Here is a 21,058-nt window from a genome sequence, read left to right on the forward strand (position 1 = left end):
TGACATTCCTCATGATGAATCTATGTCGCCTTCAAGTACCCGCTGTAACCTCGTAATCCTGTCTACTGAGGGTGTAATAGGTTGATATTCTTTGATTAATAACACAATGTGGTCCGTAAACACGCTCATACTCGGTTTAATTTAATATACAAACAAACGTACATAGCATTTTATTCTTATTAAATATAAAAAGTAACATAGCGTGATACATGTCGAATACTAAACAGCTAATGCGGAAATCCAGCTAGATGACATTTAATGATTACATGTCATTAGTCATCGTATCAAAGAGAAATAGCCTATCATTGTATTCTGTCCATTCTTCTTACCATGAACCCTCTAGCTATTTTAATTCCGACAGCACGTAAATGCAACAAAAGCAATACAAGCTAATAATGCGTCTAAAGCAATGTATTAACACGGGTGTCGTTCATACCAGCTCACTGTTCTGGGAATCCTCTCACATCCCCGCATCTTTGTATCTGGCTCACATAATGAAGAACTGCCGCAGCAGTTTAGATCACATGCGCAAAGAACAGCGGGGAATCCCTCTTTTTATTTCCGTGCTGACGCAAGCGAGTATCAAAAACCACATTTCCGAGAGAACCATTGTACCGTGACTTTCACTTCACATGCTGGGTTTCCAGCGCCCGGCTGAGGGAGCCATAGGCTCTTTTTTTTTTCATATCAAGGACAAGCTGGATTCTCCATTATCTCCGGAAGATGAGATTTTACTGCAGGAAACCCCCTACTGCTGCTTTAAAGCTATTGTAATATATAGGATTTTCGTACACAGTGTAGATCAATGCAGATGTATCAAGTAGAAAGTAGGCAAAGCCATGCTTACTTCCTTTCAATATCAACTTTAAAATGCCTAACTAATTTAATCTTTCTATTTTATTTTTAAATGATAAACACTAGAACAACCAACAATACGCTAGGTTTGTCATAAAGAAAGACCGTTTTATTCAACGAGATAGAAAAACAACTCACACTAAATATCCAACCTTTAGAGAGTAGCCTATATCTAGAAAAGGACTGAGTTTAAATGGAAGCAGTTTTATTTACAAACCCCTCTTTAAAACAGAACATCTTACAAAAATAATGCAAATTTAAAAATAACAAAACTATTTGGTAATGTCCAAACATCCGTGAAATATTACTATTATTAGTCACTGAGCTCCTCCTCATCACTGAAGTATGCACTCTTTTTGATCCGTGGTTTCTTAGAGTCTGAGGATGTTGAAGCATGAGCATCATCCTCTTGAGACAAGCGTGCCTGTTTCCTCTTTGTCTCCTCTTCTTCCTCGATGCAGGCTTGCTACATAAAAAAAGGAAAGAAATAGGACAATGCCAAATATTATTGAACAAATACAGAACATCTTTCCAGTTCCCCAGCCGACATTGTATATTTTTTCATTCATATCTGCCTACTTACCTGAAAAGCTATGGCTTGGCTTAAACTATCTAATTTTGGGTCCTCCCCCTCTTCTTCACTTTCTTCTTCCTCTTCACTGTAAGGGAAATTTGTAGGAATTACAAAACAGACCCAGTCTAATACACACTATCTCACTAAGTACACAACACATACACATGCTCAGGTTGTTCAGCCTTTTTCTTCTTTTTCTTTTCCTTCTTCTTCGGAGGCTCCCTTTCTCCCAGGATGTTTTTGGGGCATGCGTAGCTCAGATGACCTGTATCCTGTGATGTTTCATTTAAAAACACATTTTCTTTGTTTAAAAAACAGCATTTTGATATCGCAAAGTGAGCAATAAATATTAAACATGTACTGACCCCACATTCGTAACACTTTGTCTTGTCTGTGTAGTTCCGTCTTCTTATAAACTCAGTTGCTCGCCCGTTGTCTACGGCGATGCTTGCTTTTACTGTCCTGCCAAACAACTGGGAGACAAACACATTTGTGTCTCAGACACTGCAATTTATGCTCATAGAATAAAACATGAGAAAAGTTATGGTCTTAATGTGAAATACACAGACCTGTTTGTTGTTGACAGCTCTCGCACAGTTATGAGCTGATTCTCTGTCGAGGAAAAGAACAAACGCCACCCCTTTGCTCTGGCGAGTGTCTTTATCCTTAACGATTGTAACCCTGAAATAGGCATGACATTTATTAATACATTTGTTAAAATACTCATTTTTACACTTACAACTGTAACATTACTACATGCAATTATTTTAGGTTATATGCTCCATAATCACTTTGTCCAGTTTACCCATTACTGAATCACAGAAATAATGTCAAATAAATAATGACAGGGCTGCTACTTACTTCACAACTTTTCCATATTTAGTGAATAGCTGAAATGAGAAAAAAAATCAATTTTAGTAAGGAAGTTACCTGGGATTATAGACTATCGTGGAAGTAAACTTTGATTTGTGTTTTGACACACAAAAGCATCGTTAACATGATTTTATAACACTGATACATACTTGATAAAAATTGTGGGGATTAACTTACCTTGTGTAGGTCATTATTTGTAAGGGAGAATGGCAGGTTGGACACATACACAGTGCTTTTGCTTGGTGCCAAACCCCCGCTCATACTGGACGCATATGGCACACTGTAATACAAAATAAGGAAGCTAAATTATTATGAATAATGTTTAAAGCAGATCCATCACATAGCAAGCTTCGAAAGTGTATCACACTTGCGTTATATATTTTCATGCTACTTCAAGCAGCTGAGTTAATTAACCAAATTACTTACCACAACAGTCTCCAACGTTGAATGAGATCCTAATTCGAATGAAAAATGCAGAGTTTCGTGTATTTACAAGCAGCTAATGTTTAGCAAACAGAAATAAACGCCATGACTGCACGTCGCTGTTTGATGACGTACGCGTATCCCTCGTCCAATAAAAATGCCGTTTGTCTTGTAGCTAACGGAAAGGCTATGCTAGCTTAACGGTAGAAGAAGGTGAGATTGTTTTGGTAGTTTACGTCGGATAAATTACCTTTACTGTGGCTTAATTAACACACGTGCATTTATTAGATACTATATTTTGTCGTTAATATTTATTTGTGATTTGTGTGAGTCATTATCGATTAGTTAACCCCTCTCAGATTAAATAAAACGTGCGGATGTTGGTAGCATATATGGGGGCTAGCTAATTAGCATTGCTAGCTATCCTGTCTACATGGAGATGGATAGTTGAAAATTCACCATTACAGAAATTGTTGTACTGGTTTTTACCGACGGGTTGCTGTCACACTAATGCTATTTTTAACTATGTATAGTTGGTGTAGTGGGACGTTATCCATAGGTCAGTCTGTTCTGCAGAAACAGACCGCAGCCGGCTCAGTTATAGATCACATGTCCTGTTCAAACTCCCCGAATCTGTTCTTGATTCATACTTTGTTGCACTTGTGTCTGAGGAGAGCTGTTTTTGTTTCCACATGATTGAAAAAGCGTCTAACACTGTTGTTCCGTCTGCAGATTTGTTGAAGATCAAACAAGTCCTTGAGCCCAAAAGTAAGTTACTGATTTGCACCTTTCTTTTCTACAAGTTAGGTTATTTCAACAGATTTTTAAACACTAAACCAGAAATGCAACTACTGCTGCCTCACACCATAGACCTCAAGGTCTCTGAATATTGTCCCTATAATTGCATGTCTCATTTGAAAGCGTCCCTCTCACATCACCCCAATTTTAGCTGTGCTGCACTGTTTACCTATTTTTCCTTTTAGAATTTATTTTAAAATCTTACCAGAAACGTACAAGGCTTTACATGGCCTGGGACCAGAATATATAAGTGAGTTTTAATGCTTTACTGCCCAAGAAGGCTTAGATCAGCCGCATTAGGCCTGCTAACCATACCCGAGTCAAGGTTGCGGTCAAAGATCCGGCTTTTGCTGTAATGGCACCTCAGCTCTGGAACAGTCTTCCACTTTGTATTCGGTCAGCAGACACTATTTCAGAAGCCTGCGCCTTCAAGTGATGCGTTATACTGGAATATTGCTGCCCAAAGCAGTTAACCCACTACAAAAACTTATTTTGTGGAACCACCCTTGCACCGTTCACTCATGACAATATGTACAATGCCAACAGTATCTGTGATTCTTTGCTTCTTGCAGTGACATACAGGAGAGAGAGGAGTATACGGGAGGTCTACGATGAGCGCTTTTTAACAGAGAGGCCGGTGAGTGTGCACAGAGTGACTCCGTTTTAACCTTGTTTTATCACATTCAAAGGTATGCACATGAAACGAGAGTAGGGTAGTCTTGCTTTGTCCAAGCATGCAGTTTTTATTTGTGTATTATTTGTGCAGGGCTTAAATATGATATAACACGAAATACATCTTTTAATAGCATATTTTTCCTGGTATCAAAGCCATCTAAGGAGCAGTGTAGATAGTGAGTAGGAACCAAAAATCAAAAGTACTTGTGGGACTCCCTACCCATCACCTTTCTTTTTTGTTATCTCCCATATTTACACAAATCACATCTCTTAAATTCACTAAACAACTGATATTAAAAGGATAAAATATGCCCATTGTAGCAGGGTCCCTACCCACGGGCAGCCGGAGCAGCAGAGAGGAGGGGCCCCTTTGGCAGGCCGGAGGAAGACTACAATCGTGGCGGATACGAATACGAAGGAGGACCGCGTTTTTTCCCGAATGGTGGAGGACAACGAGGTTACCATGAAGATCAGAGAAGCTACCATGGGGACAGCCAACATTTCCCAGCTGAACGCAGAGCCGGTCCACCTTCAAGGAGGGTAAGGGCATACATTTCATACAATCAACATGCTTATAAAGCTGATTGTATTTACATAAAACATTTGAGGAACTACAAGGACTCAATTCCGAAGGGAAGATGCAAACCAAGAATGCATCTAAGGGCGCCCTAGTTGAAGGTTTAAGAGTAAATATCAATAATAATAATAATAACGGGGGTTATTGTTGCATAAAGACATGTTTTTAAGTTTGAAATCACTCGTAATGATCTGTCTGAAACCAAAAACAGTGTTCCAGAATATCTTGTACCAACAAAGGCCAGGTAATGTAAATCTTTTTGTGTTGTCTTTATATTACAGGAGGAATATCCTTACAGAGTACCCAGGGAAGAGCCACACACAGGGCGGCCTTTGGAGTTTGGGTAAACTGCTTCTGTTTCTTCAGGGAGCTAAAATTTTAATCCCACAAAATGGATCTAGTCGATCAAATTGTGCCACATACTGTCAGTAAAAATTGGATGTTATATCTGGGCAGCAGGGGGCAGCCTTTTTCCATGCACTTGTGTTGTGAGCAAGAAGTCTGTTTAATTCCTCTGGTTAGGCCAAGAGGGGGTTTGGGAGGAGTAGGCCTTTTTAGTTTGTGTTAGAAATGTTTGTTTACATAGCAGCAATCATAAATCATGGTCTGCATTTCTTGCCTCAGTGCTCACCTGGCTACGGTTTTAAATGCTCCTCAGTCTAGTTTTTGATTCTAACTGTACAGTGTCTGTATTTAGGTTACAGATCGAGTTGCAAAAATCAAGGCTACAGATTTAGCCTGACAGATTTACAATATTCACTCAAGCCTGGGCCTTCAGTCATTTCAGTTAATGTAATACCCCTTTCCAAACTAGATTTAGCACGTTGACCCGGGTTTTCCGGGTTTTTTTGGATGCAAATTGTCTCTGTTCCTGTCTGACCTCATAAATGTGCCAAAACAGGGTTAGTAAACAGTAAAGATGTTACGGTGGTTAGGTCTTTATTGTATCTATTACTCATTCAGTCTATTTATGAAACTTGGCGCAACAAATTTGGAGGACAAGCGCTGCTTGGACGCAGACGGGTGGAATTTGTAGCTAAGATGAGTGTTAGCGAGTTAGTGGTTTTTTTTGACCAGTGGGAAAGTGGCTTAAGTTATACAGTTTGTTAATGGAATCTTTGGTCAGTTCACTGTGGCTTTGTCATTTTTTAAACCTGCTTTTAATGTTGCTCAATGCCCATTTTAAATCTACAATTTTCTAAAATGTATAATTTATGATTTTGCAGGTGTGCTTTGGGATAGTACCTGAAAATGTGTATATTTTCCTTAGGGGAAATGTACCTCATTCTTTGTTATTCAGAACGTTGATCATTTTTTCAGGATGCACACCAAAATAAGTGACACGATTTAACAACCAGGAGGTGGAATTCTTTAACGCAACTTATCGCGAAACTTTGCTGTAAGGTCACTTGCGTAGATGACCGTCATGTGACAAGTGAAATGATTTCAGCACTCCAATATTACTGACACTTAAAGTTTGTAGACAGTGCATTTCTGCCATCATGTACAGATGCAAAATCAGGAACACAAATTGGACTGACTAGATTCACCTCTTCGTAAGTATGCAAGCAGACAGGGAAACAATTTTTCTTTATCCAAACGAACAAAGTCTAAGTTCTGAAAGGGCACCATGGTCAGCTCCGGTTAGTTGATTGGTTGGTTTGTGATGAGCCTTGAGACAAGGAGCTGAGAAATACTGGGTGCAGGGAGCAACAGGGGAAACGCTGACTGTTTTGAAGCAGTAACTAAAGCTGTAAACAACACAGCTGAAAGGATCATGTCACCCTGTGACTAGCAGCACACATTCAAATACATATACCGTATAATTAAACACTTCAGTTGACCAAAGTTGTCCATATGCTACTAGCTGTCATGTTATACAGAATGTTTGTGAAGAGTATGTATCCAAAACTGACCACAGATTTTCTTGCCATCCTCAGCGCCCGAGCTGCACCTCCTCATAGCGTGCGGAACCAGGGCATCTACCCAGCGGCCAGATCATTACCCGAGAGCGGGGAAGACACACTAGTGCAAGCCATCCTCAACCTGGACAGAGGGTACGACTGCTCTCATCTACTGCTCTTTTTTGATTCTGCAGCTGTTTAGTTCTGTACATTGAGCGTAATGATGCTAGATGGCAGCATTGTGCTAGCTTAGCACTAGAAGAGACAGACGTGTGTGTGTTGTTAGATTTTCAGAAATGGCAGATACTGGTGTGTTGAGTGATTCAGATTATTTTAGCCCTCACATTTCCTCCCTTTTCTCCAGGGAGGACAGAGACGTCTTCAGGAGAAAGGCAGCCCCGTTCCCTCCCCTCAGAGAGCGATCCCCTGTGCGCCGCGAGGTGGCCCGCTCGCCACACAGCCGCTCGGGCTCCAGCGTCAGCAGCAGAGGCTACTCACCAGACAGAGCCAAGGGCCTGCCGTTCCCCTCACAGCAAGGCAAGAGTATGTAGAACTTAGTTTCCCTTCCCCTCATGCTCTTTAAAAAGGCCTTGATAGACAGACTTCTTCATTTTCTCCATAACTGATGATCTGACTGGTTCACTTTTCAGGTGTGGATGGTCCGGAGGGTCACGCAGGTGTTCCCGAGCACCTCTGGGGGGCGCTCTTTCCTCAACAGAGTGGACACGACACTTTAGGTCTGTATATGAGCCGTGTGACCAAGCTAGGACTTGGGTGACAATGAGCTGATTTTTATTCCTCGCTTGTCGTCTTGCAACCTTGTCATGTCGGAAAAATGTCAGAGGCAGACATCTTAGCAGAGTAGAAGGTTGCAAGGACGGAGGGCAGAATAAATTTAAGGCCTGAAACTAACAGATGTTAAGTGTAAAGATTTGCCCCTTGAAGAATCCAGCCACTAAATTATGAGGTGTCCTATTTGACACATAAATTCTGTCACCCAGGTCTGTAGTGTCATGAATTTTGTTTCTTGGCAAATATCTAGTGAAGGTCCTTGGGCAAGACTCTGAACCCCGAATTGCTATTGCATAGATCCTGATTGGAGATTGGGACACAGGCACTTAAGCCTTTGCCATCAGTGTGAATGTGAGTGTAGTGTAAAACCACTTTAAGTGGTCAGAAGACTAGAAAAACGCTTTATAAGTACAGTTCATTTACCATGTGTTAAAGCAAAACATAAAGATTTAGTGATGTTCCGAACAAATATAAAAGATACATTTTTCTGCTTGAGGTTTTGTTGAAGCAGTGTGACAATGTAGGCATGGGACATGGCGCTAAACTGCGAACTTACCATTTAAAGTAACAATTTAGAAGATTTTCCTTTAAATTAATGTCTGTTAAGTCACTGTATTGCCATTGCATTTGCAGTATATAGTATTATTATAGACTGGGTAGGCAGAGCTAAGCGGCTGCTTTTCCAGTGTCTGAAAGTGAGTAAACGGTAATCTACTATGGCTGAACAAACAAAGAAAAGATCGATGACTACAGATACAACTTCAACAAGACTAGGTCAAAACCTAGTATGTTGCAGCATCAGGTCAATGTGCGCTTTTGTGGGCTACACTGCAAGCGTGGCGTGTGCGTGACGGCTGCGGGGCGTGTTTATTCTCATTTGAAATGCATGAAAACAGATGAGTCTTCACACTGCGCGTATCCCTCACGACTCATGCGGCGAAAATGTAATCAGTGGGAGCCTCGCCTATTTTTACAGTTCTCGGCCAAAATACACGGTGAAAATTGATTTTGATGAGTCCTATTGATCTCTGACGGCAATATTAACATCTCTTCCTGTAGTAAAAGTCACAGGCATGGAGAGTAAAGTAGGACAACACTTCCAGTATGCTTTTTCAAAGTAAAAGCCCGATCTGGAATTCTGACTGCCCTCATTTGTACACAATGCTTTTATTTTGAAGTGTTTCCTGGGCCTTTGTTATTTTTTTATCTGAGATTATAACTTTAAATCAGATTTCCATTTTATATTTCATTAATCATGCCGAATACCAATACCAAAGTACTATATAGGTTGACAAACTAATTTCCCAATAGTTCAACAATTGATCTTAAAGCAGGGGAACTGTAAAGTGCTAAAGGGCCTCCTGGTTATCTGCATGTTGTTCATTTATAGATCTCCACCTCTGGAGCTGTGGCGCTGGTTTAGCTCAGTTGGTAGAGCAGGCGCCTCATGCATGTCATGCCCCACTCTCTCCTCCACACATTTCCTGCCTCTCTTCAGCTGTCCTATAAATACAACAAAATCATCTTTTAACAAAGAAAAGTAGTGATTTAGTTCTTCTCCCATCTTCATTACTGTCCATTTTTCTGTCAAATATCCCTTTAATTGCTCCTTTAAACACTAATGGGCGGGCGCAGGGATCGTGCCTTTGTTGCAAGTAATGTTGCTACATGTTAAAAATGTTAAAAATGCATGGTTGTTAGCTTAACGGGACATAATATCAATCATGTTTTATCATACATAAGGACAGTGAGTGTGCTTGCCGGATTGATGTAAGATAAGAAGGCCTCGTTTGTTGGTACACAGCCAGTGACCTAACAGTGTGGTCTTCTTACAGGGTATGAAGAGACTTACTCTCAGAGCAAGATGGCTGGTAAGTACAGTTCAGTACAGTCGATTTTTAGTTTAATCCAAAGCAGCTTGGCTGTGGAAATGTAGTTTGCAGAGTCTTTTAATTGATTGATTCTTCAATACAAATGAATGAAAGCGAGACGAGATGACATGCAGAGGATTTGTTTCGGATACATACAAAGGTTACAATCGTTAAACTTAACCTATTCCCAGTCTGGGTAACCCGAGAGAGACAGAGCGTTTCTAATATGTCGAGCAGCCAGCCCTCCTCCCCGCTCCGTCTGCCACTTTGTCAGGCCTCATAAAAACGCCACCAAGTCGTGTGTGGAAGAACATGGAGAGGGTGTAGGATGTCTGATGGATATTCCTGAAGCCAAAGCTTCCACATCGGGGTGTTTTTGTTTCATAGCGAGGCGCTCAGAGTTCATATTATTACTGTGGACTTGAGAAAAGTTGGTAGAAGAGCGAATGGAAAAAGGAGGGAGGAGGTGGTTCTCGATTGATGAGAGGGAGTCTGTATGAGGAGCGCCATCTGTTTGTTGATGGTTGCAGATGTTCTGGTCTGGGTACCTGTCTGGACCCTGGAACCAAACGTCCTAATTAGCACAAGCGCACACTTAATTTCCAGACATACTAATTGTCCTTTTTCTGCTTAATTTCTGCTTCCTACTTTCTCTGTTTATAATTGTCTTATTCTTAAATGTAAAGCTTTCTTGTTGAGTTATTTTGCTAATTTTCTCCACATTCTTCCTCCTGTTTTCAGACAAAATTCCCGGCCTGTCGAGAGAAGGCTCGCCTCACAGCGCCACCTCAAACAAGGTGAGTTAAACTAGATGAAATAAGCGACTTAATATCTTTTAGAATGATTGATACCCAACTCCAGATACTGCTGTTTTTGACTTTTACTGACTTCATCACAGCTGCATGCATCTGGAACTTCTTAAATCCCATCCCTCTAATAAGCATTTAGTCCCATTGAAGTATGTTAATGGCTTTTAAAGTGGCCCTCACGCAGAGCATAAAAGCCATCAGGCCTCTGCTTTGTTTACCTGTGCTGTAAGCAGACTTCAATCACAAGAGCTCGTAATGGTGAAGGGAAAAGGACTCGAGCAGCCCTTAAAGTGCTCTCCTTTTTTAGAAGATGCTTTAACTGTTTTAAATATTGAATGTTTATTTCCTGCCTGTTTTGCAAATGTAAGCTAGTTCTGCTGATATCATCCATCTCTAACTACGCAGAGGAGTGTAAATAGAATCAGATGTGATTAGGCGCACTGCGTCTGGATGTGGCCACCCAGGAGTGAAGAGGCTAACTCGGTAGCCCAAGTCACAGCTTTATCACAAGATCTTTGCCTCAAAGCAGGGAAGAAGTCCCCGAGGAAACCATTTAAATGTGTTCAGACCGTTTAAAAGGAACTATTGTTTCCTTTTTTCTGTTGACTCACTGTGTTTGATAGCTGTGACTGTCCAGCCGGTCAGTGGAGAAATTGCAGAGTAAAGCAGGGGTCACAGTAAACGCTTTGATGTATCTATAAAGAAGCAGTGTGCCTTATGTGTTAGTCATGTGGGTTGAACAGTAAAGATGGAAAACATTCCCATGTTAGTGACTTGGGGGTGTTTACATCATCTGACAACTCACAATAGCCTTTTTTACACAGCGGGTCTGCCTAAGAGTAGTAGGGAAGCTCCGCCTTCATGCAGCCTTTGCCATTTTACATGGGCCAAGCAACACCGGCGTAAAGCCGCCCCAGTGTGTGTTTTTACTTGAGATAGACCGATATGGTTTTTTCAGGGCCGATACCGATACCGATTATTAGTAGTCAAGGAGGCCGATAACCGATATTTGAAGCCGATATTCATTTGCAGTAAAAGTGAAAATATTGGCGTCAAAATTTTGAATACAAACTCCAACACTTAACTTTGTTTAAATGCCTTTAAGCATATGCATCAGAGCCAAAATAACCCAGTTTTAAATTGATCTCTTATCGGCCGTCGGATAACATTTTTTTTTTTTTTTTTTTTAAATTTAAAAATTTAAAAAATTTAAAAAAATGGCCGATGCCGATATGCGTCAAAATGCCGAATATCGGCGCCAATAATCGGTCTATCCCTAGTTTTTACAAAGCAGTCCGGCGTTGCACAACAAAACGTGCGCAAGGTGTAAAACAGCTTGTGCTTCACAAACACACACACACTGCACTGTCTGGCCCTGCCAGCTCTGCAGTTTACACAGACGCTGTTTCACCTCTGTTACTACCTCCGATGCCGGCTCAGAGACGGAACGACTTTGCCCCACCGTTACGCCTCCGTTTTACATAGAAGACGGAACGTAAAGGAGAAGCAGCTGCTTTTATGTTCTTTCAGGGGAGGCTCACTTTGCCAGACTTTGGCTTTAGCTGATAGTTGTCTTTGAAAGAATGCTCTAGATCAGGGGTTTTCAGAGAGCTTAAATATCAATTCATGGCTAGCTGGTTTGGTAGCAATGGCTAATCCTAGCTAATGCAAAAACTTAGCCTGCTTCTTAAGCTGTGAGTGAAAAACTATACATTTCATAAATTGAGTTTATTTAATATAACGACAAGAGAAACTTACTAAATCCAGTCATGATGCAAACAACCTCCTAGCAAATCCATGCTAAGGCTAGCTAGCTTAGCAGCGTAGCAGAAACTCAGCTGTTTTGGCCTTTGACTTTAGTGGAATAAAAGCAAGTTGGTAATGCTCAGCTACTAATATTCCTTAATATATTTAAATCAGTCAAATTGTGAAGGTGTTTATTAGGTATAAAAGACAGACACCAAAATGATCCGCCTAAAACAGCATAAAATGTATGCTTCCAGATTGCCGGCAATTCTGAAAACATTTTCTCAATTAGGCTCCTTCTGCAGTTACTGCTGTAATGTCCTGTGTCAATGCTCTTTAATTTCAGGGAAACAGACTCATTATTTTCAAAAAATGTGCTTTCTTCAAAAAGCCTGTACAGCTGCATCTTTATATGCCCCTTAAATGCATTCTTATTATTTATCTCATTAGCAGCCCTTAGATCTTTCCTTCAGAACATGCTGGAGGTAATTTGTGTGTTACTATTGCGTGGTAAAGTGGGCACCTGGATATCTTTGTAAACCCATGCACTTGCTTTAAATGTCAGAAATTACAAGATAAAGGATAAAAAAAGTCTTTCCTCTCCTCCTTATGTGCATTTTTTGCAAGAACCACCCACCACCACCCAATCAACTGCTGTGATGAAAGTTTACTAAGTGCCCCACCCCGCCACACGCACACATACACACTGCTGCTTTCTGCGTTTGATGTAGCCTGTGGTGCATTGTTGTCCTCTGTTCTGGGGGCACAAATGCGTAACCTTGGCCAAGATGAAAGGCCTGTGCTGTGCCCCCAGTAAAGCTTGCACTTATGGCCCCGGCCGCTGCCTGCTGTGGGGATTCAACAAACACACACGCAGGCTTTCTGGAGCCATCCCAGACGGAAGAGAGCAAAGAGGGGGCCTAAAGAGCAGCTCCGGCTCTGGCTGCGAGCCACGGTGGCCTAGTGGGTGGGAGGGCTCGTCCTGTGACTGAAAAGGTCACCAGGTTTCATCCCTAAAGAAGGCATCGAATTCTTGTCGATTCCAGTATGATAACCTTTACCAACAAGAATAATTGTTGAGATCTGATTCTGTGAATAAAATGCAGTCTGGGAACGCAGAGGCATAAACCTGTTGTCATTTCAAAGGATGTCTTCCAGTCATTGTGATATTTTTAGCCATGTCAGCTTGAGGCTCCAGGGATGACAATGTCGGTCAGTCTAGATTTTTTTCTTCATGTATTCCTGACTTTGCGGTAACGCCACCATGAGGTTTACAGTCATGGTTCAGACTGGAATGTCTGAACAACTAGTATAATTGCTGTTACATTTGGTACAGACATTCAGGTTTCCCACAGGATGGATTTTAGTGACCTTGGTGGTCCTTAATTTTTCCTCTAGAATCAGGATTTTGCTTTTTCCAGTATTTTTTAAATGACGTTAAATTAGCCTGACCTGTACTTTTAGAAAGGTTGCTAACTAAGAAATGTATGGATGCTAATCTAAGATGGCGACACATTAGCATGGTAGCACATTTTAGTCAGCTAAATTAGAATGGTGAATATTGTAACTATTAAACATGCTAACATTAGCATGGTAGCACATCTTAGCCAGCTGAATTAGAATGGTGAATATTGTAACTATTAAACATGCTAACATTAGCATGGTAGCACATCTTAGCCAGCTGAATTAGAATGGTGAATATTGTAACCATTAAACATGCTAACATTATTATGTTAGCCAGCTAAATTAGAATGTGAATATTGTAACCATTAACATGCTAACATTAGTATGGTAGCACATGTTAGCCAGCTGAATTAGAATGGTGAATATTGTAGCCATTATACCTGCTAACATTATTATGTTAGCCAGCTAAATTAGAATGTGAATATTGTAACCACTATACCTGTTAACATTTGCATCGTAGCATATGTTAGCAAGCTAAATTAAAATGGTGAATATTGCAATCATTATACCTACTAACATTAGCATGGTAGCATATGTTAGCAAGCTAAATTAGAATGGTGAATATTGTAACCATTACACCTGCTAACATTAGCATGGTAGCATGTTAGTGAGCCAAATTAGAATGGTAAATATTGTAGCCATAATACCTGCTAACATTAGCATGATAGCACGGTAGTGAGCCAAATTAGAATGGTGAATACTGTAACAATTACACCTGCTAACATTAGCATGGTAGCACGTTAGTGAGCAAAATTAGAATGGTGAATATTTTAGCCATTATACCTGATAACATTAGCAGGGTAGCAAACATTGACCAGCTAAATTAGAATGGTGAATATTGTAGCCATTACTCTTTCTAACATTAGCATGGTAGCAAATGTTAGCCAACTAAACTAGAATGGTGAATACTGTAACCATTATACCTGTACATTAGCATGGTTGCACATGTTAGCCAGCTAAATTAGAATGATGAATATTAACCATTATGCCTGCTGACATTAGTTTGCTAACATTAATCAAAAGACCTAGCCTACATCCTGACAGAGCTGCTGTGGCTGTTTTCTATCTTTTTTTTTTTTACTGTATTTAATGATCTCCTTCATATTCTAAGGTGCATTTAGCAGAGCTAGCTAATGTGAGGGAGGTTGCTGTTTTTAATTATTTAAGCCATATGATTATAGCAGGAGATTCAACTAGCTCAAACTTAGCTGTCCCTGAATGCATTTGGAATGTTATTGGTGGGAGTTGAAAACACAGAAATAAGGATTCTACAACACATCATCACATAAAAGGTCAGTTCATTGTTCACCAGACCAAGCAAGCTTTAAATCAAGAAGGGCGAGGACAACTACTACCTTCCAACTGATCTCATTTTATTAGGTTCAGTTTGCACAAAATGTATCTGCCAAGCTTTGTATTGAGAGTGGGACATCTCTCCCAGCTTTGGCGCTGCCCTGCGAGTTGAAGTGAAAGACTCAGACAGGAATATTTTTTTCCGAGGAGGCTGAAGACTGACAAACGCAATCTTCCCCGACCCAAGCGTAGCTCCAGGGAGGGAATTGGACGGGGGAATAATTGGATGATGCTTTACGAGCTGTGCTTTTTATTTTAGACCACACTCTGCTTTGTGATGTGCCATCCCCTGTAATTTCTCTCCTCGGTCATCGAGAGATTTAATATGACTTGGTCCGTGGCCTGTTTCCCTTAATGTATGAGTGGACTTAAGTCATGGCTGGGCAGTTGTGCGTCGTGGACTACAAACTCTTAATAGTATCAGGAAATGAGCAAAAGCAATAGAGCGGTGATCCGAGTTGGCCTCATTTCTCCCCTTTGCTCTTTATGTTGGCTTTAATAGTCATACTTATGGCTGCTCGAGTTTCCTCTCTATCCATTAGAAGGCTCATCAGGGCTTGTCCAGCCAGATTTCCTGTTCTTAAGATACAATATAAACAGCTGAAATGTCAATTTGTACAAATTACATAGAAAAAGAAGTTATTAAGTCAGCTTTTACTTATAATTTGCAAGATATAGAGAACAGATCTACTTTCTTGGTGCTGTAATAACTTTGGGTTCCTAATGACCTGTTGTAGATGTAACTAGCTTGCTGTATGCTTTGGCTTTCCTGCTGTAAAAGCCACTGTATATCTAAGCTACATCCATTGGTACACCTCATTAACCACATCTTTCCTGTAGGGTTAAACAGTCAGTAGGTCACTCTTTGTGATGCACTCTGAGTTGCTGACCTACAACCTCTCACATCCTCTCCCATTCTCTATATTGTGTATCCTTTCTTTCATCTCGGCTGTAGTTGAAGGCATTTTAAAACGTTTAAAAGCTGTTAACTTAAAGTGCGACTCACCTCTTTCCATACTCTTATTTTGTAGGAGGAGAACCATCCTCCCGAAGGAGAAAAAGAGGATCATCTGGTGGCTCCGGTTGCAGAGGAGAGCCAGAAGTCGACTACAGAGAACTTTCTAGAGCGACGAGCCATGGCCATCGCGGCCAAAGCTCAGGAGATAGAGAAGGTACCCAAACAACTCAACCCCACTCTGACATCTTAAATTTAACTGAAAGTCGTTTAAGATCCGCCAGAAACTAAGAAATAACTACTCCAACTCAGGTGCCGTCTGTGATTTACAGTCTCACTACTCTAGCAGCGCTGCATATATGTGTTTTACATGTGTGTACTTTTTGTACCTCGGCCAACAGAACTTTTCTTTTAAGACCTGATAGATCACTTTTTTGGATAGATACCATATCTACAATTCTTTATTGGTAGCCTATTCATGTGGAAAAATCTACAACTGAAAAAGGTGGCTCTCAGTTGCCACTCTTTGGAAAAAAAACGACATTTACAATCCTCTCATTACATGTCGGTAATTTGTCAGACCTTTCTATAAATGTCAGCTCGTGCGTGCGTGACACATGCTGTATTCTTGGGAAACAATCCTCTGAAGTATGGTAGCCTTGGCTTGTCTGACTCACACTTTACTGGCCAAGCATTACTGGAACCAACAACCTGAATGTTCCTAACAAGGCAGGAAATTAACTTTTTCTGTCCACCATTCACGGCAGTGGGTCCATCCTGAAATTCACCTTTAAACTATCGCTCGCCAAATGTTGCTTTTTAGAACTAAAAAAAAATCCCACATGCCTCAGTGTTTTCTGCCTTCGTTTATGTGATCCTGTGTTATGTACAAACAGCTTCGACATGGTATATCTTTGCACTAACAATAAACTGCGAAGCATCACTTAACAGAGCGCAAACCGCCCCCGGGCTCCAGGTTCCAGCTCTGCTGGGTTATCTAATGAAGCTCATTCCTGCACCAGTGAGCACCACCGCTGCTTTACTGCGGCCGTTAAACCTGAGACAGCTCTGCCCTGGAGCACACACTGCGCTCTCACATATAGCTGCGCCACAGAGCCTATAGGCTGCTATAACGCTGTTGCTGACTCTGCAGCTCCTGGCCTGTTTTATAGTCTTTTTCTCTTTCCCATCTGTGTCTCCTCCCGTTGTGCAAGCTTAACTTTATATTCTCAGGTGTTATAAAAGTTTAAGCGCTGGCATTTCAGACCCCTGTCACAAATATTCTATGGTCTTTGTTGTCCATTAATTGTCGGTATAAATGACCTTTCCTTGCAATTAAAATCCAGGCAATCCTCGGTGATCAGAAGGTAACTCAGTTTTGTCACACACAACCTATTCTTCCCTTTAAAGCCTTTGGTAGACTCTAATCAAAACCTGGGAGAATAGCTTTCACATGACGCCTGGTCGCCTGCCAAAGTGGCATTTGGAAAATGTATAAGCACTTGTCTGATGGCTGGTATTAATTTCCCATCATGCCCAGAACGCACAGCCAAACACTCAACCCTTTTTTTTTTCATTCCGAAACAACAAAGTGGCTTTCTCATGCCGCTCTGTTCCTGTTGCAGCAGGCAGCTCGCGTTTAGCCTCTTGACAAGTGTCGGCCAGATGTTTGGCTTTCTGCACCCAATCTGGTCTAGCCATCTCGTTCTACACACACACACACACACTAACACACTTGCAGCCCGGTAGCTCCTTCGCTAACCGTCTCTACACTTTTCCATACGTCCCGCGCCGCGCTCTCCATCATCGGCCCGACGTCGTGCTGGGCTGCGTTATACCAGCGCCGCAGTGTGTGTTTGTGTAGCTAAGTGAAATTGGTCTGCTGAAATTCAACCTGAACCCCGCTCTCATTGTCAGAGTTGACTTTGGCTGCAGCTCAAACCAACTTGTTATAGTGAGTGACAAGGCATGAGAGGCAATAAAGGGTATTATGCTCTACTCCTCCTCTCAGTCCAGGCTGATACAAAGGGAGTTTTCTTTCATTTGTTGAGAGATTCTAAATATATTTGGCTACAAGACAGCCAGCCAGACAGTCCCAGCCTGTTTTTATTTTAAGCACAAAGATGGCAGAACTGGACGCAGGCCCCAACTCTTGCTCTTTTCTCAAGCCAGGCCCGTCCTGTTTAAACCGGCTGTAGAAAATACAGAGAGCTTAAGAGACACTTCTGGAGCGACCCCGCCCAAAGTCGAGAACCAGTCCTTTCCTTCCTGATTGGATAACAAGGGAGGGATCGCAGGAAGTGCGTTCGAATACAGGAAGAACATTTTCAGCACATTGTTATCTAAGAACAACTTTCCCTGTATTCTAAGAGGTTGTTGTTGGCACATTTGATTGGATACTTCCTTGAAGAAATTGATAAAGAATTCACTGTCATCAGCTGTTGAACGAGAGCAGAGCACTGATAGCAAAGATTAAAAGGACAATGCATTGTTGCTAAATTGAGCACAGTCGAGCATGTCGCAATCACAGCATTGTTAGCTCGACTGTTGTGTAACATCTTGATCAGTTCTTGTACCCGAGGAAGGAGCGAGGAGGTCGTGTGTTTACTTGGCGTCAACACTCCTTCCTAAAATTATTTGTCTTCTTGCGTTCAGCACAAACGTCCTGTAAGAATTATTGCATTAACTCCGTCTGACAGCAGAACTTTATTTTGGAAGTTTCCTCCACTCAGACTTTGCCTTCAGTTTTAGGAACGTTAAGAAAAGCTATAAATACGCCGCCGAGTTTGAACGCCCTGCAGCAAAGAAGCAGCCGTTGAATGACTGAAGCCTCACTCTCGCCTGGCCTAATTATACACACACATGTATAAACGCAGATCCACATACAAGACTCATCATTGGAAGTGTCCTTGTGTCCGCCTGTGGCATGAAGTCTTCAGTCACAAGAGGCAAGACTTAAGTCCTGGGATTAGAAAAGACAATTGACCAAGAGATGGACGCATAGACAGATCGACTGGAGATGCATTAGTGGAGGGACAGATGGAGCAAAACGGAGGGAATAGGGAGCCGCATCCCACTAAGAAATTAAGGTGCGAGTGTCCCTGAACTACAATCCATTTAAAAGACGTTCTCATGAGTAATCTCTACTTTTATTTAAATATATTTGTGCCTTAATTAGATGGCAATAGAGGAGGAACGACAGGAAACTACAGCAATGTAACAAATGTGTTGTTGCAGCCACGTGATGATAGTTGTTTAAGCACTTTGATGACACTGGTTCCGGCGTCTTAAGAGTGAGCTTTGTAGGTTTGGTCTTCGAATTTTATGACAATGAACTCAATACCTTTGGTTGGACAAACAAGTCAACAATTTCCATCTTTGAATGAGTGACAGACTATTTTCTGACACGCGAAAGTCAACCAAATCTTCAGTTGTAGCTCCTATTTGTTGTTTCTTTGTTGTCGTTCAAAACGAGCCTTTTTAATCCACAAAACGCCTCTCATGCATCTTGTGTCTTAAATCATAAAAATACATATTTTTGCTAAGTAAGTGTTGCTTTAGTGCGATTCACACAACACAATTCTCTGTTCAAGCAATGAGGTTAAAAACACTCCTCTGCAGAGCAACGATTGAGGAACATTTCTTGTGTGTGGGAATCAATATCTGGAGCTGTTAGAAAATGGAAACTGACCTAAAAATATTCCCGGCAGCAATTGTCAGCTTATGTAAAGATCATTACTTGGAAACAAATCTCAGTTTTGTTGCAAATCGCACCAGTGGAAGGTGAATAAGTGGGTTCCTCTCTTGTTTTATGAGACATTTGAGGCTCGGTGTGAAATCGCAGCTTCCAAACAGGACACCAGAACCTCTTCCTTATTGTCCCTCTAACACCTGTTATAAGCCTCTGAGCCACCACTAAAGGGGGGGTTTATTGCATCTTGGGCTACCCTGTCATATATAAAGGGCCCTTATTAAACTAGAGAGGAGAAGTGTTTATCTTTTGACACCACATGATGTGTGTTAACACCAGAATGATCAGCTCAGGCTCAATGACGCTGGAATATTTACACCTAGGCGTCAGGTGGAGCAGGAAGGAAACGACTTTTCATCTCGTCAAGTAGGAGCTTTCCTCTCAACCTGTCAACACCTTTCACTTGTAAATCTACCACTGAGTGTTTTTCAAAGGAAAGTTTTAAATTTGTGCACGTCAAGCCTTTATGCTCATATTCCACTTCAGGTGTACCGCCAGGACTGCGAGACGTTTGGCATGGTGGTGAAGATGCTGGTGGCGAAAGACCCCAACTTGGAGAAACAGCTGCAGGTTCCCCTCAGGGAGAACCTCGGGGAGATCCGCGAACGTTGCCTGGAGGACCTCAAACACTTCATCAACGAGCTGGACGAGGCGGTACGGCAGCCAGAACCTTCCGTTTGTGACTCAACAACCCCGTCCACATCCCTCATTGGTCATAAACTTTCAAAGACTGGAGTCAATCACAGCTCGTCTTACTGACACTCTGGCTGGATCTATTCTATGTGAGACTGAGCATTAAGGGATTGACTGCTGAACGTGATGGATATCTTGGCTACAATTTGGATTGCTGGACTGATGTGATACTGCAGCACAGCAACCAGGAGAGCAACCTGTATAGGAAGCAGTGTTGCGTTTGATGAGGGGATGAACAGTGTTAGTTTTGAACACACCATTTTTACCTTCAGTTCTCTGTTGAAACATAAATATAAAATATTTCCTTATTTAAAAATCTTTCTGTTTCACATCACAGTGAAAATGGCTAACATGTTCATATTTAACCTATTTTGATCAAAATATGATAACAGACCGACAGCCCCTCCAGCATGATGACACTTTTCCAAAATAAAAGCCAGCTAAAACGGTTCTGTTTTGTACTCAGCTATGTCGATTTATATTTTGTAGCATTCAGATGTATGACTTGGTGCTCCTCAATTTACAGTTCTACATCCTTGTTAAAATTTGTACCGCTCGAAATGCCAGTTCGGTTCTTTTTCAATGTGTTGTCTTATTTTGCTTTTCGAACTTTATATCCTAAGCCCCTCCCTCCCAGAAAAACTGCACAAGGATTGATTATTTTGATGACATTGAGACTACGCTTTGCACAAACTGAGATGTCTCTGAAGGTTGTAGGAAAGTTTTTGTTACCATTAAGGTTTGTTATACTGTGATGTATTAAAACCAGTTGCATACATATCCCCACTGCATCATCGAGCTTCTCTTAGGTCAGTTTCCTGGCATTCTTATTGATTCCATTTCAGTGTGACATTGCATGATTCCCTTGCATACATAAAAAACTACTTCCAAGTTTCAAATGGGCGATACTCTACACAACAAAATATACTCCCCTTTTTAATGGTG

General features: G+C 41.3%; 2 protein-coding genes across 3 annotated transcripts; one reads left to right on the forward strand and one right to left on the reverse strand.

Annotated features, from left to right (window-relative positions):
- Positions 1-765: 765 nt before the first annotated feature.
- On the reverse strand, positions 766-2,832 carry zcrb1 (zinc finger CCHC-type and RNA binding motif 1). The gene is made up of 8 exons (XM_069670884.1): positions 2,729-2,832; positions 2,480-2,582; positions 2,291-2,319; positions 1,999-2,110; positions 1,795-1,902; positions 1,592-1,701; positions 1,439-1,514; positions 766-1,321 (listed from the first exon to the last, which is right to left on the reverse strand). Exons 2-8 carry the CDS (start codon positions 2,561-2,563, stop codon positions 1,169-1,171), a joined length of 672 nt encoding a protein of 223 aa, XP_069526985.1. The 5' UTR covers positions 2,564-2,582; positions 2,729-2,832; the 3' UTR covers positions 766-1,168.
- Positions 2,833-2,893: 61 nt separating this feature from the next.
- On the forward strand, positions 2,894-21,021 carry pphln1 (periphilin 1). 2 transcript variants are annotated; one of them, XM_069670882.1, is made up of 12 exons: positions 2,894-2,938; positions 3,458-3,493; positions 4,096-4,160; positions 4,520-4,738; positions 5,057-5,118; positions 6,716-6,832; positions 7,044-7,222; positions 7,330-7,416; positions 9,307-9,342; positions 10,084-10,139; positions 15,746-15,886; positions 19,907-21,021. In XM_069670882.1, coding segments are annotated over exons 2-12 (1,236 nt in total). In that variant the 5' UTR covers positions 2,894-2,938; positions 3,458-3,492; the 3' UTR covers positions 20,180-21,021. The 2 variants fall into 2 exon arrangements, with proteins under 2 accessions (XP_069526983.1, XP_069526984.1); XM_069670883.1 differs by lacking the exon at positions 9,307-9,342.
- The last annotated feature ends 37 nt before the right edge of the window (positions 21,022-21,058 follow it).

Source organism: Semicossyphus pulcher, unplaced genomic scaffold (assembly GCF_022749685.1).
Source record: "Semicossyphus pulcher isolate SPU_LCO1_2020_fin unplaced genomic scaffold, fSemPul1.0.p SCAF_20, whole genome shotgun sequence".
NCBI classification, from domain to species: domain Eukaryota; kingdom Metazoa; phylum Chordata; class Actinopteri; order Labriformes; family Labridae; genus Semicossyphus; species Semicossyphus pulcher.